The sequence below is a fragment of the Biomphalaria glabrata genome, chromosome 4, assembly GCF_947242115.1.
Source record: "Biomphalaria glabrata chromosome 4, xgBioGlab47.1, whole genome shotgun sequence".
Classification (NCBI taxonomy): domain Eukaryota; kingdom Metazoa; phylum Mollusca; class Gastropoda; family Planorbidae; genus Biomphalaria; species Biomphalaria glabrata.
In genome coordinates, this window is record NC_074714.1 from 45,490,750 (window position 1) to 45,507,737 (window position 16,988).

Genomic DNA, 16,988 nt, shown 5'->3' on the forward strand with positions numbered 1-16,988 from the left:
TTTCTGTTCACCCCCTGTTCTTCCTTTTTGGCTGCGGGGATGTATCTCTTCTCAGGTCTTGTAAGTACTCACGTGGGCACTCACGTTTCCTGTCACGTGCCTTTTACGCCTCAGCTTTCCATCACCCTACCTTCTTTACTGTCATTTAAAAAATGTTTTCCTCTGTGTGTGTGTGGGGGGGGGGGGAGTGTGTGAGAAGGGAAAAAAAAGGAGGGGGGGGTTGAAGCCTGTCAGTATTTGTTCTCCTTATCTCTGTTGACTGGACGGAAGTCTCTTAATAAGTCGCGCATGCCTCTGTTGGGATCCCCCTCCCCCACACACAGGCACGAGAGTTTGACTTGAATGGTTTGTGTTGTGTTTTAAAACCTCGTCAGTCCCTCAAGGAAAACCTAAATACGTTATTATACGTCAAGCTTTTATCCACCGGCCACGCCCGGCTTTTTTTTTTTTAAATCACCGAATTTCTGTCATACACTCCAATAATCAACCAAAAAATCATGTGAGGTTCAAATCTGTTTCATTGTGTCCACGGACAATGTCTATTTCCCAAGTGTGACGTGTTCTGTTTGATGGTGATGTATTTTTACATCATTTTGCGTAAGTGTCTATTAAAGAAGACTCCATCGTGTAAACTATTGTAGATTTGGTTTAACAAAGCGACTTGTTAACAAGCAGAAGGAAGCCTGGCTAGATTAGCAAGAGTATAACTTAATTTGTGATTGTGTCCCTTTTCCGTCCATTTCCTGGTAACTTGAACCAAGCGACTTGTTGTTAACAAACAGATAGAAACCTGGCTAGATCAGCAGAAGTCAAACTTACATTTCAATTCATTTGAGATTGTGTCCCATTTCAGAATAACATATCATGGCCTCGTTTGTGTTAGATAGTTTCTCTTTCTCTCTCTCTCTCTCTCTCTCTCTCTCTCTCTGTCTTTGTTACATTGTCTTGATTACGTCATGATCTCATTTTAAAAAATTGTTTCACAACTAGTTAGCACTATTAAGCATAATGCTACATTTGAAAAACAACAACTTATATCTGCATGCATTGAATATTAAACCTTCCATTGTTTTCGCGAGATAACAGTAGTTTTGAAAGAGAACTACGAATTCTATTTCTCAACATTTTTTTTGTTATTTGTTTGTTTGTTAAATCAATGAAATCGTTAAATAACATATGTTTATATAAGGTCATTCTCCAATTTAAAAAAAAAGATAATTCCCAGGGAAACCCACTTAGATAAAAGCTATAGATTCATACAAAACAACACGTAGGCTTTATCTTGTGGGAAATCCTCTAGCGATGGAAGCAGCAAATAATTTCCGTTTCCAGTTTGTACCCAACTCGAGAAGATGAACAAACAAGTGTATGAACATTTTGTTTACGTTGTGCCTGAAGACTTCTGATTGGATAGCATGGTAGAGAAAGACTACAAGGCACCTCGATCAGCGAAGTTTGACTGCAATTTTTACCCTTTTTCCTTGTTACACTCTGTTCACTCAAATTTTAAATTCTGAATGACAACAACAATTCCATGTCTAGTTAACTCCCCTGAAACTGCTGATTACGTTCGTATATCAAAGATTTTCGTAGCTTCTCATTAGCTTTACTTATTCATCGTGGTTGTATCCCTTGACCGAGTTCACAAGAAGTTGTGGCGACCTTGGCGATTCTCCGAACTGAAGGAAAACATGTTTTGTAAATCCAAATAAATAATCGAGTTATTTGTAATCTTATTGAAGAATGTGATGGAGATACTAGAACAAAATTGTTTACTCCATCTTAGCTATCGTCCTGTCTCTTCCTCCCCCCCACCCCCCACCTATCCATCTTTCTTTTTTTAATCTCACAACCACTCATATATAAACACACACACACACACGCAATCACACGCACTCTACACACCACTTTCCCGCCCCCCCTCCCCCACGCTGAGTCCATGATACAAGGAAGCCGTCCACTGATTCTCTGCGAGTTAACATTCCAGGTATTTTGGAGTGAGTGCACCTGGACCCCAAAAGCACCTGTCAAGTGGGGGAGGGGGGTTCAGGGAAAAAAATGAGGTGGGAGAGCTGGTGTGGCTATGTGAGGATGGTGGGCTTGATGTTGCAAGACCTAATGTCTTATTCAATCAAAAAAACAAAAACAAAAAAAAAAAAAAACGAGAAAATTAAAGAAAGTCAAGCACTTTGTTTGCGTGAGATTAGGACAGCTGGATATGTAGCGTATACATGACTGAGGAATATAGTCTAATGAAGCGGGTAATAATAAAACATACATAGAGCGCTGTTAACAAACATAATGTAGGCTCAAGGCCCTGTAATGACATAAACACAAGAGTTTAAATAACAAACTAGTCTAAAAACAAGTTTTGAACAGAAAGGTCTTTTTGAATGTAGTGAAGCATGGTGTTTGTCTGAGATCAAACGTTTGGTCCATGCACTGAGAAAACCCTCAAAGCGTAACTTGTGCAGAACTCTTTGAGGGACATGAGGTGGGATCAGCTCACTATAGGACAATTGCATTTATTTGTTGTAAATGCACTCATGACAAAGTGTGGGCCACCTTGTAATCAATTCTTGCTTTCATAAGAGTGGACAGAGTCTTGTTTGTATAAAACAAACACAAAACATTTTCTACGTAACTTTATCATTTCACTTTAATCACACCAACTGCCTTCAACATTGTGTCTGTCTCCATAGTTAATGTACATCACACCAACTCCCTTTAGCATTGTGTCTGTCCTAAGTTAATGTACATCACACCAACTCCCTTTAGCATTGTGTCTGTCCCCATAGTTAATGTACATCACACCAACTGCCTTTAGCATTGTGTCTGTCCTCATAGTTAATGTACATCACACCAACTGCCTTTAGCATTGTGTCTGTCCCCATAGTTAATGTACATCACACCAACTGCCTTCAACATTGTGTCTGTCCCCATAGTTAATGTACATCACACCAACTCCCTTTAGCATTGTGTCTGTCCTAAGTTAATGTACATCACAGCAACTCCCTTTAGCATTGTGTCTGTCCCCATCGTTAATGTACATCACAGCAACTGCCTTCAACATAGTGCCTGTCCCCATAGTTAATGTACATCACAGCAACTGCCTTCAACATTGTGTCTGTCCCCATAGTTAATGTACATCACACCAACTGCCTTTAGCATTGTGTCTGTCCTAAGTTAATGTACATCACACCAACTCCCTTTAGCATTGTGTCTGTCCTAAGTTAATGTACATCACACCAACTCCCTTTAGCATTGTGTCTGTCCTAAGTTAATGTACATCACACCAACTGCCTTTAGCATTGTGTCTGTCCTAAGTTAATGTACATCACACCAACTCCCTTTAGCATTGTGTCTGTCCTAAGTTAATGTACATCACACCAACTTCCTTTAGCATTGTGTCTGTCCCCATAGTTAATGTACATCACACCAACTCCCTTTAGCATTGTGTCTGTCCTAAGTTAATGTACATCACACCAACTCCCTTTAGCATTGTGTCTGTCCTAAGTTAATGTACATCACACTACGTTTAAGTGAGGAATGGAGAGTCTCGAATTCATCCTTAAAAAGAGCGCCACGCGATTACATGCATGCATTTTCTAACAATTTGTGTCTCTCTCAAACGTTCTTTGGGGCACCTAACGCTTCACTCATTGGAATGTCGTCAAGTCTTTTAAACGTGTTAGAGAGAGGCTTGACGATTTGCAAGCTCAAAACGTCGACAGCTTAAATCGTATATTACTGTGACTGTGTGACATATAAATTATATGTCCTTGACATTTGTTAGAATTCAGACTATCAGAGGCCTTCAGAGGAAGACAAGCTAATTGGAGATGTTCACGCTAAACGGAACGCTGTCAAGGACGCTAAATTGAACTTTGACCTTGTCCACGAACTCAAAGATACAAACGGAAGAGACTAGAAAAGTGGCTGCTGCAGTGGAAGCAAATGTACGGAAATAATTTCACAAAAAGTGTGGGCTATTTTCACTTCCTTTATTTTGTACACCGGCGAGACCAAAAAGCTAGTCTTGGATTTAGGCCTCAATGTGCACACCTCAACTGTGATGACCTGTTTAGAGCGAAACGTAGACATCTACAGCCACCTTTGGGTGCAAAGAAAATACGTTGGCGCAATGGTAACGAGGGGAAGAGGCTTAAAACTGAACTCATTTAGTTTGTTCTTAAAGTACGATTAGAAAATGACCAAATTATATACAATACACCAAAGAACAACAACAAAACCGGGGAGATGTGGGTGCCGAGGGGAAAGCCTCACATAACAATTTCACTATCATATAAATTCTTGATATTGTTTTAATGTCTCAATTGTATGGTTTGATTGGGAACAAAAACTTGGCACATTATATCTGCATGACACATAACTACCACTAGTTCGTACATAATGTCTAGACTAAGCACAGGTTTGTTAGAGCGTAAGGCTGTATTGTAAAGAATGTTAGTAATAAAGTTTCTCTCTCTCTTTCTCTCTTTCTCTCTCTCTCTCTCTCTCTCTCTCTCTCCTTTTGATCGTCTTTGTTTTCGTGTCTACCAGGTGCCCGCCAGTTGTTTTTATGTTGTCACATTGTCCGTTCTCTATTCATCATTTCGGAAGCGCTCTGAAGTCAAGTACTTAAACAAGAGTTGATTGGTACACTGTACTGTTATCTTCTCGATCCGTTGACTTCTTGGGGGGCTAGTGTGGGTGGTCTTAGTCGTCAGGGGCGTCCGCATAGAGAAACTAGTGCCTTACCGAGAGTTCGTGTAGAACCATCTACACCCTTAAGAAAAATGTGTACCGAGATGCACTGTTGATAACAGCAGCTTAGACGTTGAAGCCACGTGACTACAAACATAAAAACACAAGCAAAATAGGAAGGGGCATGAGGGCAAATACAAACAAATTATATCAAAGAAAACAAAAATGTAACCCCCCCCCCCCAGCCTTTTTTTTTAAAGTGATATGTATAGAATGAATAGTCTGATCCCAGCCAGACTTGCGTAGACCGATGCAGAAGTTGTCGCCCACCCTGAAGTTCATTGCCTTTCTCTTTGTTCCTGTTTCAGGTGGCCATCAAGTACATCAAGAAGACAAAGATCCACGATGACAATGACCTGGCCAGGATACGGCGGGAGATCCACATTCTGTCCAGCCTACGTCACAAGCATATTGTCAACATACGCGAAGGTAACACTCGTTTTTTGTTTTGTTCTTTGTGTTGGGAATCATCGCCCCTCGGGCAGCTCATCAGTTTACACTACCTTCACCTCCCCCCCCCCTTTTTTTTTTTTTTGTTTACATGTGAAAATTACATTGTTGAATTAAGACGGTAAACCGTTTTACCTTTTCTACTAAGGTGGACTGGAGACCTTTTAACAGGTCAACTGTACTGCAGTACAACTTCCGTTTGATTTGTCTCCATAAGAGTGTGACACATTCACATGGGAATGGGCGTCTAGTTGCTAATCCAATAGTCTTGGGTCAAAACTTGTTGGTACTAGAACTTAATGAAGTAAATCGGTCGCGTATATTACCCGCGGGCTATACAACTTTCCGTCAAAAGACCATGTAAAATTGTGCGGGGTATACATAATGTATTTTACTCATACACATAGCAACCTAGCATAACGGAAACTATGGACATACCGGTGGGTCTTTAGACCTCCTAGAGTTCGCTGTGAACATATACGACCCTAGGCTTGTATCTCACACGCGTCTTGTATCGCCTGTTGGAACAACAACTGGAACACGATTGTGTCTCGAGAGGACTGAAGTCTGATCAGCAACAATTTTATGTACCGGTAGTTTGCAGATATCACACTTTGCACATGCGGCTTATATAAGGGTGCGGGTTGTACGATTTTGTGTTTTAATTATTTTGGAATGTGTGCGGGGTATACGCGCGAAAATGCGGTAATTGTATTCTCGTGATTGATAAAGTAATTTCATTGTCATAGTCATCTCGCCCACATTCAGTCCTTTAATACACATAGCGGAGATAATCAGGCTTCAAAGAGATGTTTAGCTTTAAAAAAATCTGTTCTATTAAATTTAACAAACATTTGAGTTTTGTAGTCATAAGTTTCCCGACCTCAAAAAAAGTATAATCCTTTTTTTTGTCTTTCTTTCTCTTAATTTTATTTTCCAGGTCACTTCAATGAATTGTAAACGGCTTTCTGTTGTAGAGAATTTTGAAATGTCTGTTGTCGATTCAGATTAACTAAACATATTGCCCTCATTCCATTAAAAAGTATAGCCTCTTTTTTTCTTCTCATTTGTGATAAAGTAGAAGACGCCTATCTGTTGTAAAGGATTTAGAAATGTCTGAAGTCGCTGATGTCGGTTATCTGAATGGGATGTCGTCTCACGCGACGCTCGCTGTGTATTCTATTAAGGATTGCACTCACTAGGTCTGGTTCATTTACACTGCGTTTTTTTTCCCGTTAGATGTCGCTGCAGGAGACAAAGTGGTGCGCAGGGCGTTTTGGGAAATGGCTTTGCAATAATATCAAGAGACAAACGAAACTCCGCATTCAGCATTTCTTTCAGCGATTCTCAATCTTAGAAAAACGAATATATTTTGTCGGTGCTCCGTGTCACGGTCTAGATTTCACGGCATATTTAAATGTGAATTTCGTTGCACTAAAATTCTGGTTCCCTTGAAGCTCTAAGAGCACCATATGTGTCCGTCTTGAAGACAAGCATGTAACCAGTCCCTGACAACTACTTGACTTGACACCAGTCAATGATTTGAAGACTTTTCTTGTCAATTAATAAAAACAAAACAAATAGTAAAACAACTCTAAACTGAAACTAGCAAAATATTTTTTTTTTAAATCCCTTAACTCTTTCTCTCCGTAATTATTTACCACATTCTGGTGGAATCAACGCTGGTATCGTCAGTTAGGAGAGAAAGAGTTAAAAAAAAAACACTAAAGCTTATCTAAAGGGGAAGAACTCCGTCTTTAAAACTATATCTATCAATAATGTACAAGTAATTTCCCTTATTCGATATCAAACTAATTAATTACCAATAATTATTTGACTAATTGAATATTTCTGTTTATTAATTCATGTTTTGTTGGGTACAATAAATAATTGTTTTAAGTATTCACTTGATTGGAGAATGTGTGAGGGAGAAATAGTGTTACCAATAGTGGGACCAAACCCTACTAATTTAGCCATATCTGTGAATACTGAAGTATTAGTTTCCGTTGTTGGTATCAAACAAAATAATTAATTACCAGTAATCAATTGTCTAATTGGTTACCTTTAAAAATTGATTCATGTCTTGTCTATACCAATGAAGCTTCAACTTGATCCGAGAATGGTAGTTAGAGAAATAACGTGTACACACTTTTTACCAGACAAACAGAGTGAGTTCATATAAGCTTTGTTAATAAATAAAAAACGAATTAGAAAAGAAAGTATTTTTTTTAATTTTATAACATGTTTTTGGTATTCCTTCAGAATATAAGATTACTGCATTACACCCCAGGCCAGGACGGGGGATGGGACAGGGTTCAAGTATACGTTATACGCTTTTTGTGCTTTAAAGTGGATACATTAAAAAAAAAGACACCTACATAACTAACATTTTTAACCATGAAGTTTTATTGTATCAGTATTGCATTGTCTACTATCACATGATATTATGTCAACCTTATTACAATTAAAAACCTGAGTTTTTTTCTTCTAAGTACTTCCCGTCTTTTTTTTTTGTGTGTTCTTAAGAAGTATTCGCCATTACGTAAATTTGTTTTGAGTACCCCGCCCCCACCCCTCTCTTAACTTATGAGGCAAGTATATCTCATCGTATGTGGCAAGTATTTTCCAAAATGTAATGGCAAGTACCTTTTGCTGTACGCGTAATTTAGTATGGGAAACGCGGGGCTAGGTTCAAATTTTTTATTTTAAAGTGCCTTTTTTTTTCTTTTCAAATTCTCTTTTCTTTAGAGTGTAGTTGCTCTCTCTCTCTCTCTCTCTCTCTCTCTCTCTCTCTCTCTCTCTTCCAAACGTTTAGTACCAACACACTATTACCCAACTGTTATTAAATGATTTCCCTTTCGCCCTGCCCCCCCCCCCCTCCCCCGCCATTGGCCTGCCTTTCAGCACTTCACCGCTGTCTCCGATTGATAAAACGTTCAGGACAAAACTAGTCACAAAAGTGTGTGTGTGCCTGCGTGTAGAAATATGAAGCCGTCATTCTGTCAAGATAAGTTACCCTTGACCCTTTTAGAATTGCCCCCCCCCTTTTTTTTAAAAATATCCTCCCCCTTTACCACTTTTTTTTTGTTATCGAAATTGTTAAAGAAAAAAAAAGACGTTGACATTTTGAGAAGCATTTATTTTCTTGTATTTATCAACCGCCCAGAAATGACTTTCGTCCCTAATTCTTTATGCCATGTTGCGGTTTTTGGAGCCAAGTTTCATTTCTAAACCTTTACCAATAACATGTTTTTGTAACTGTCCAATCACTCCAGCACACGTTGTTTCACTTTTTATTTATTTTATATGAAAATGTTTCACAATGTACTGTAACAAAAACAGTACAAAGCAAGCGTAGACTTTTTTTGTAAGGACCTGCGTTAAATTGATGAATTGCGATACAAGAAAAAAAAAACGGAACAAAAATGCAACTGCAAGGACTGTTCCCTACTATCGCCATTGTCGTCTGTTACAATGCTCCAAATGACCCCACCCCAGACAGAGCCTCAACTACCCGGTACAACAAGTGGCATGCTTGATCAGTGCCGTAGTTAGGCTTAAAAAGGCTCTAATTTATTTCAGTTAGGGGACCCTTTTTGAGGCTTTTCATAAGTCTCGGATATTGTACGTCAGTGCTAAATATTTCTTGTGGGCTCTAAGCTGTAAATTGTGTTGCGTATAGGTAAATCCGGCCTTGACCTCGTGTAGCATCTAAGAAGAATGGTGATTAAGAGACTAAAGTGGCTAACAAGCGAGTGTAATTGAGAAACTAAGTAAATAAGAGACTAAATTAACTAAGAGACGAATATGACTAAGAAACTAGTGTGACTGAAACGGATGTAACCAAGAGGCTGTTGTGTTGCCTGTTTACCAAGTTTCTATCAAATCAGCGCGGACTTGTTAATAGCTGATTTCCTAAAAATTGCCAGACCCGGACATTCTCAGACAATCGTATTATTATTTAAAAAAATTATTATTCGATATTGATTAAGCATATTAGTACATCCGGGCAATACGACTCGACTGTGAATATTTCTATGTTGTAACACGTCTATATTGTAACAAGTCAATGTTATAACAAGTCCTAATTGTAACAATTCTATATTGTCATTAAAATTGTGGTTTCAGTTGAGTAAAACATCTGAGGGGAAGACTCCGTTTTCTTCTATGCTTGTTTGCAGATCTAACGTTCTGTCAATGTGTCGTGTCTTGCGTGACTAATTACCGCCAGTGATCAGGTCAATTAAGACATTAGTTTTCTATGCGATTATTTAGCTATAAAGTGGGCATGGACATGACGCTAGAACTGACTTTTGGATCCACGAACAAGCCATACATTTGATGTCTTAACGATATCCATTAAAATATATGTTGTTGTTTTTTTTTTAATCTGCTGCTATTGTCTGGATTCGTTGTTCTATGAAATGTATTTCTGCTAGCTGAGATGACATTGTACTGTTGAACTAAACATTGTACAGTTGAACTAAACATTGTACTGTGGAACTAAACATTCGTTACTTCCTGGTTTCACGTTGAAATTGGCAGATTTATCTTTTCCTTTCTTTGCCCCCCCCCCAATCTCCCCCCCCCCCCCCGTGAACTATTGAAATGTCTCCATTTGAATGTTAAGTAATACTATTATCCTGAGCCATTTTCCCCTATGTCCTATAAAATCGCAGCCTATGATGAAAGTGTTAATGGGATGTGATAAAACAGCACGTGGGCTGCATTGCCTGCCACCTTGTCAAAATGGCGACGTGGTAAAAATAAAATCACCATATTTTATCAACGATTAAAAAATAAATGCTCTGAGCCTGTGACAATGTAGTGTGAATTAAGGGAAGAGAAATACAATTGTAGCTGTCTACTTCGCTCTCTCTCTCTCTCTCTCTCTCCCTTGTTTTTATTATGTCTACCTTTTTTTTCATATAAACGCGCATGCGCTTTTGTTTTTTCTGTCTAGAAATGAATTGGATATTTATTTAATCCATTGAACTAATGACATGTCTCTAGAAGGCCACATTTCCACGTGGGGCAATGACTCTGGATGGCTACGCTTTATTTTCAACCAAATTTGACGTTCTGACACTTCCACCTACACGACGGGATTTTGTTTGTCTTCTTTCTCCAGATGTAGATGTGCGCATGTCTTGCTAGAGCAGCTCACTTCCGCACTTCACAGCCGACGTACACAAATGGTTCTCTTTCTGTGTTTTGGCAACAGTCAGTCTCTGGTCGCAGCATGGTGTCTGATGCTATCATGGCTGACTGGGGATTAATGTTCGTCTCCTTTCATAGTTCTGCTTTGAACTTTACGCGTTTCTGGGTGAACATTTAACATCATAAGACATGCACACATCTCCACACCACATACATAACACACTTTTTTTTTTCCTTGCAACTCGATTAATTCAAAGCCATCCACAGTGTAGCCACGAAAACTACATTCCAATATTGTCTTCTAAGATGCATCAGTGTTTCTCAGAGCTCATGCCACAATCTCGCAATAGTGTGGCTCTTAAAATAAAGACGAAGTATTAGCTAACAGCCCGATTCCCAAACACTCAAGTAAAATGTAATACATAACCCTTTTTATTAACCTGATTATATTGTTATTATCATTATTATTATTATTGGGTTGTTGTTTGTAAAACATAGCTAAACATAACTAAGGAATTGTAAAAGGTATTTTTGTTGTTGCTGTTTTTAAAGCCGTATTTTTTATGTTTGTTTGGAGCTCTTCTTATTTGGAGGCAAATTGAACAATAAAAAGTATTAATGCTTTGGTGAGTCATTTGTATTCATACAAGGGAAAATGGATAACTAATAACTACACAAGAACACTTTTACAGATACCAGCACTATATACATATGTAAACATTAAATCATTAGTTTTATACAAATAAATCCATAATATCAAATCCATTGCTGACTAGATAACCGAAACTAAAATACACATTTGCGGATGTACATATACCAACATCATGGTTTGTTGTAATGATCAGAAATACAGATATACATATACGTTGCCTCGCTTTTAAGAATATGAATATTTCATTGTTTTTATATTTGTATTCGGTACTAGAGTGATAAATTGAAATGTTTAGCTATAAAATCTTCTCGTGGGCTCCGAGGTATTAAACAATATTAGAAAAAAAGTTGTTAGATATTCATCAAAACATTAAGAAGTACTTATCTGATTCTGAAAATCTTTGCCAAGAGTCAATAGTTGTCTCCCTTTGTGACAAATACACTGCCTCAGGTACAAATACTTTTTTTTTATACTTACTTAGATGTTTGTTTACTTGTGTTCACTCTGTGTCATCTTGATACCACTCTCACACCCTCCTCCAGGCTACCAATCTTCCGATAATTATTTCTCTCTTTTTTTTTCTTTCTTTTAATTCTATTCATGAGTGATGTGACTGTGTGGGTAGAGTGTGAGTTGCTCTTCCTGTCATGACATTTACCTGCGGGGGTCCCCCGTCTGACCGGACTGACGCCGAGGCGATAATCAGTCACCACTGACAGAACTCAGTGTTTGTTGCATCTGACTACCTTGTTGTCAAGTTTTTACCTGACTCACCATGTTACGACTTTCTCTCCCCCCCCCCCCATCTTTCTTTTTTTTTATCTCATTTCCTTTTTCGGCCACGTCATCGCTTGTGTTTGCGCCCGTGCGTGTGTTTATGTGTGTGTGATTCATTCCCAGCATCCAGGATGCTTTCCCACTTTTCGGTTTTCTCCATTTATTTGCAAGCCTTTTATTAATTTTTTATCTCCTCCTGCTCCGCCAACAACACCTAAACAACAAAAACCTAGAGCTACTCACTAAGTACCAAATCTTTTACAAGTTTGTATAATTGGTGCTTTTTTGATAGCTCTAAGAGGAGTCTGGACTATCTAAGTACGAGATTTTTACAAGTTTGTATAATTGGTGCTTTTTTGATAGCTCTAAGAGGAGTCTGGACTATCTAAGTACGAGATTTTTACAAGTTTGTATAATTGGTGCTTTTTTGATAGCTCTAAGAGGAGTCTGGACTATCTAAGTACGAGATTTTTACAAGTTTGTATAATTGGTGCTTTTTTGATAGCTCTAAGAGTCTTGGCGGTCAAAATGTTTCTGAATTGTAAAACCTTTGAGAAACTATGTCCTATTATAAAGCTAGAAGATTACGATATTTATGAAGACATCAAGCAAATAGTTGCACATAGGACGGCATCTGTTGCGTGACACTCTCAGAAAAGTGAAATCAGGGTTTGTAGAGAAAGATGAATAGCTTAGCTACAGAGAGACGATCACTTTTGCTCCTGTAAGAAAAAACCTTTTTCTGTATAAAAAGAACTGGCTTGAGCATTCCAGTTGATCAAAATCACAAGTCTTTTATCAATACAAATGTTTTTATCTACTGAGACTGAATACACGACTTAACGTCATGCATTGCTAGCTCGAAGTGCATCTCCCATTAGCCTGAATGTAGCATCATGTAGAGGTAAAAGTGTATCTAAACTATGGCTGCAGGTTACGTACAGACTTTGTCTGAGAGAAAATGAATGAAGCCACGAACGTTGTTTGCACCGGAACAGTTTAGGAGATGCACACATGAGTCACGTGATCTTGCAAAGTCGCTCATTGTTGATGTCCACAGTATGACTGAATCAAACTGTATACTGGTTCCCAAACTTGTTTGTCTCGTAGACCCCTGGGGGTCTATAAAGACCACTTTGGGAATCACTGATCTAGAGCATGTCAAGTAAACCAGCGAGCTGTTGGCATGGGCATTGGAATGGCGGTATTCAAATTTGCTAGGTCTAGAAATAATATTGAATGCAACTTGTTGTAGCAAGCTTTCTTTGCTACGTTTGAAACGGGACGTCGCGTCCTATTCCTTAGAACTCATTCGAACTCAATTTAAAATCTTGTAACAATGTTACTTTACTAGATCTATATTATAAGCTTGTTATATGTGGCTTCAGTTCGTCAGACACTCGGACATTAATCTCCTTCATTAACTTCTGTAATTCAAGCTGCCAAAGTGGATTAGGATCTAGCATATAAAAAGAAAACAATATTTTGTACAATGCATTTGAACTGACCAATAAAACGTGTTTTTTTTCTCGAAGTTAAAGTAACATCCATAACATTGTACCCCCCCCACACACACACACACAAAATAAATTTTAAATGGTTATAGACACAAAGAAAGGTGATGTCGCTGGTCTTTTGAAATCAAACTGTCCAATCTCTCAATGCCTGTGGCCAGGAGACACGTGACAATAACCTGGGTGTCTGACATTCGCCTTAACAAACAAGAATCCGCTTTCATCTTCCTCCCGTGACGAGGTCCCACTTTAAGGCGACGTGGCGCTCGTATGTACACGAAGTGCCAACAATCAAATATTAAGGACGGCGCTGCCTGGCCATTGTCACCCCGGGAACAAGGACAGAGTCGCGAAGGACTGGGCTTAGTGTGGACCACCCGCCGGACAGCAGTTCCATTGAACAACGGGCTTATAGTTCTGGAGATAATGTTTATCTTAGCTTACTGTCGGGGATAAAGAATCAATGAACGAGTACACAAAAGCATTTTTTCTTAAAAATCTCACCTGAAGGAGTTCCTCAGAGTTGTCCGACTATTGGCAGGATTCAATCAGGTGCGTGTCGTGTTAATACACGTGACTTATTGCCTTCATTCTGGAGATACAGTCATCTGGGAAACTGGCTACTCGTACAGCATACTGGGGAGTGTTGAGGATCATTCTGTTCAATGTTAAGGTCAGAACCGAGTCTTTGGGCTTACAGAAATCGGGGGCGGGGAGGGGGGTTACAGCGCAAGGCCTTTGGTTAGTTTCTCTCTTTCCGTGGCGCTGACTACGTGAATTTCAACAGTATGAAATCCAACACAAACTTAAGGAATGAATTTTGATTTTATGTCGTAATTGCAAATTTATAAAATATCTATCTATCTATCTATCTATCTATCTATCTATCTATCTATCTATCTATCTATCTATCTATCTATCTATCTATATATATATATATATCTATATATATCTATCTATCTATCTATATATATATATATATATATATATATCTGTCTATCTGGTTGTCTGTCTGTCTATCTGCCTGCCTGCTCGTCCGTCCGTCCATCCATCTTGTTCGTTAACCGTAGCCCACAGAAATAGATGACCTTTACAAGATCTGAATGGGAACCTTTACTATTTTGAGTCAACATGCTTTACAGTAACACCACATTGAAGATTTTACAAGAATATATTTCTGTATTATCTTTGCACGCGTTAAACCGCAACCTGGGGTATGGTATAGCCGTATGGGCAACCTATTTCTATAACTTGCAACCCTGTTATTGAAGACAACATCGTAACAAAAACGTGTATCAACTGGGCGCAAGGTCTGTATTTTATTTTCACGATCGATTTTCTATTCATTTATGGTTATAACTCAACCCCCAGCCCCCCTGCTGCTAAAGCCAGGCTCTGATAAGGAGGATCGTTCGATCGCCAAATCAATATGTACAAATGTGAAACTGTCATTATCCCACGGCCTTCAGTAAGCCTCACTTGTGAACATGTCCTCTTGTTTCTCTCGTATTCTGTATTCTACGTGGATGTTCAGATTTCATCTTTTCACTGTAATTAATTATTTCAAACTAAAGAGTATTATGCCATAATTATATGTAAATTTCCCCTAATCCCTAAAAACGACTTGCGCGCCCACATAATAGTAATAATAATAATGTTCGCTTTTATTCAATCTAATGCGAGGGTGTGCTGGCGAAGCCATTTTCCAGTGTGTTCATCTGTGGGTTCGTGTCAAATCACTACATTCTTCGGGGCAACAGCTGTATGGCCTTATTAGCATACACAGCGTCATCGTTGATACCTAAAAATAGCAACTGGTCCAATAGAAGGGGAGAGAATGCGTGGACGTGTATCTCTAGCACGTGCATAGAACGTTTTACGACATTGGAGGCTTCCCCCCCCCCCCACACACACACACTAGGGTCAAGAATAGCGAACATGACTCTCTATCTTCTCTTTCTCTCTCTCTCTCAATTCTCTCTGTCATACATTGTGTACTGATGTTGCTCTCTGTCATACATTGTGTACTGATGTTGATCTCTGTCATACATTGTGTACTGATGTGTCAAAAATATACGTCCCTGTCCAACCGCCCCCCTCCCCTGCAGGACGATAGAGGAGGACAGCGGACAGGGTCGTACCCTACACCTTCGATGAAGTCCAGTCGGGATCGGCGCTTGTTGCGACATTATCCCGTTGATTGCTAGAAAGGCTTTTATCCAACAACCAGGCCTGGACATGGGGCTCTTCACCCCTGTCCTGTCTGAGGGCTCCCAGTAGTAGCGACCATAATTGTAACTGGGCGGAAACCGGACCGTACCACGTACACGACGCACCGCCCCCGGTCCTGGGTCCACTCGCTATAAGTGGCCTGGAGCAGCACTTACCATGGGGAGCTTGTCTCATTTTTCTATACTGAAACTGTCACTGTTCCGTGCAGGGACCGCCACTCCAGCTAACGGGACACTGATGACGACACCCTTTGTGGAACGGCGTGGCGGACTTTTTGGACTGGGGTGCGGGCTGTTTGTTTCATCCCTACCCCGAGTGAGATAAAAAAAAAAAAAAGCTCACCCAGGGAATCCCGCAAGGGCCTGGTTCGCTACTCGTACTTAGCCTATCTAGTTCCACTACTAGACGTTTCCACCGGAGGCGCCACGCTGAGGCGACGGGTAGCTGGAATCCTCCGCGTACCCTACACCAGTGTTTCCCAAACTGTGATCCGAAGAACCCTAGTGTTCCGCGAGACCTGAATAGGTTTTCCATGCACTGCAGAAATAATTAACTAGTAGGCCACCACGTGAAATTAATCTCTCTAAAAAAAAATAAGCAAAGTGTTCCTCTAAAAACTCAGAATGTGCAAAGTGTTCCGTTGAGGAAAAAGTTAGGGGAACACTTGCTGACACTAAAGAAATCCTGGAAGTCATAATTAATATTTGTTTCTATAACAGTTTGGGACTTAGTGACTTAAAACTGAGATATCAGTGCAGTCTAGAATGTCTTGTGATACACATCACCGTTGAAGTCTTTTTTTTTATGTTAATTTATTTAAAAAATGTCTTGCCTCATGGGGGGCTAAAGGTCATCTCAGATAAAGACGAAGAATTTGCATTTTCGGCGTAATCCTTTTTCTTTGGCTGCAACGATCTTGCCTGCAAATGTCTTCCATTAGATGACGCTTTCCGTATCCTGCTGTGCAGTTTTGTTTGCCTTCATTCAGCAGGTTGTCTCCACCTCCTGAGGGGACTTCTCCGTTTCAATAGATCAGAAATATTTCGTTTATAGCAGTGGCATCTCAATTCATGAATCGTTGACACTACTCCCCCACCCCTTCAAAAAGTACATATTTATTAATAATAAAAAAAATGAGCTTTTGTATTAGAAAAAAAAAAGGGGGGGGGATCGTTGTGCAGCCATCCTATGTAAAGCTATCAATATATATATATTTGTACTGCCCAGATTTACTTACCTGGTACACTTTGTGCAACGAGAAGTAAAAATAAAAAAAACCTAGGTGACAAATGAATTCACTCGTTGGCAGCCCATCCGAAAGACTCGTACATAAACTTGTTACTCAGTGACTTAAGTCAGATTGGCATTAGCGAAATCTCAGGAATTAGGATGTACCGCTATGAGACTATAATTAGATCAACCATTAACGTACATTA

The 16,988-nt window shown here is 39.4% G+C and overlaps 1 protein-coding gene across 2 annotated transcripts in view; it reads left to right on the forward strand.

Annotated features, from left to right (window-relative positions):
- Positions 1–16,988, forward strand: part of LOC106075012 (NUAK family SNF1-like kinase 2) — a 69,658-nt gene that overhangs the window by 20,624 nt on the left and 32,046 nt on the right. For both annotated transcript variants that reach the window (XM_056025950.1, XM_056025951.1), the window contains exon 3: positions 5,076–5,196. In XM_056025950.1, coding sequence (XP_055881925.1) covers positions 5,076–5,196 — 121 coding nt within the window. The remainder of the gene's footprint in view (positions 1–5,075; positions 5,197–16,988) is intronic.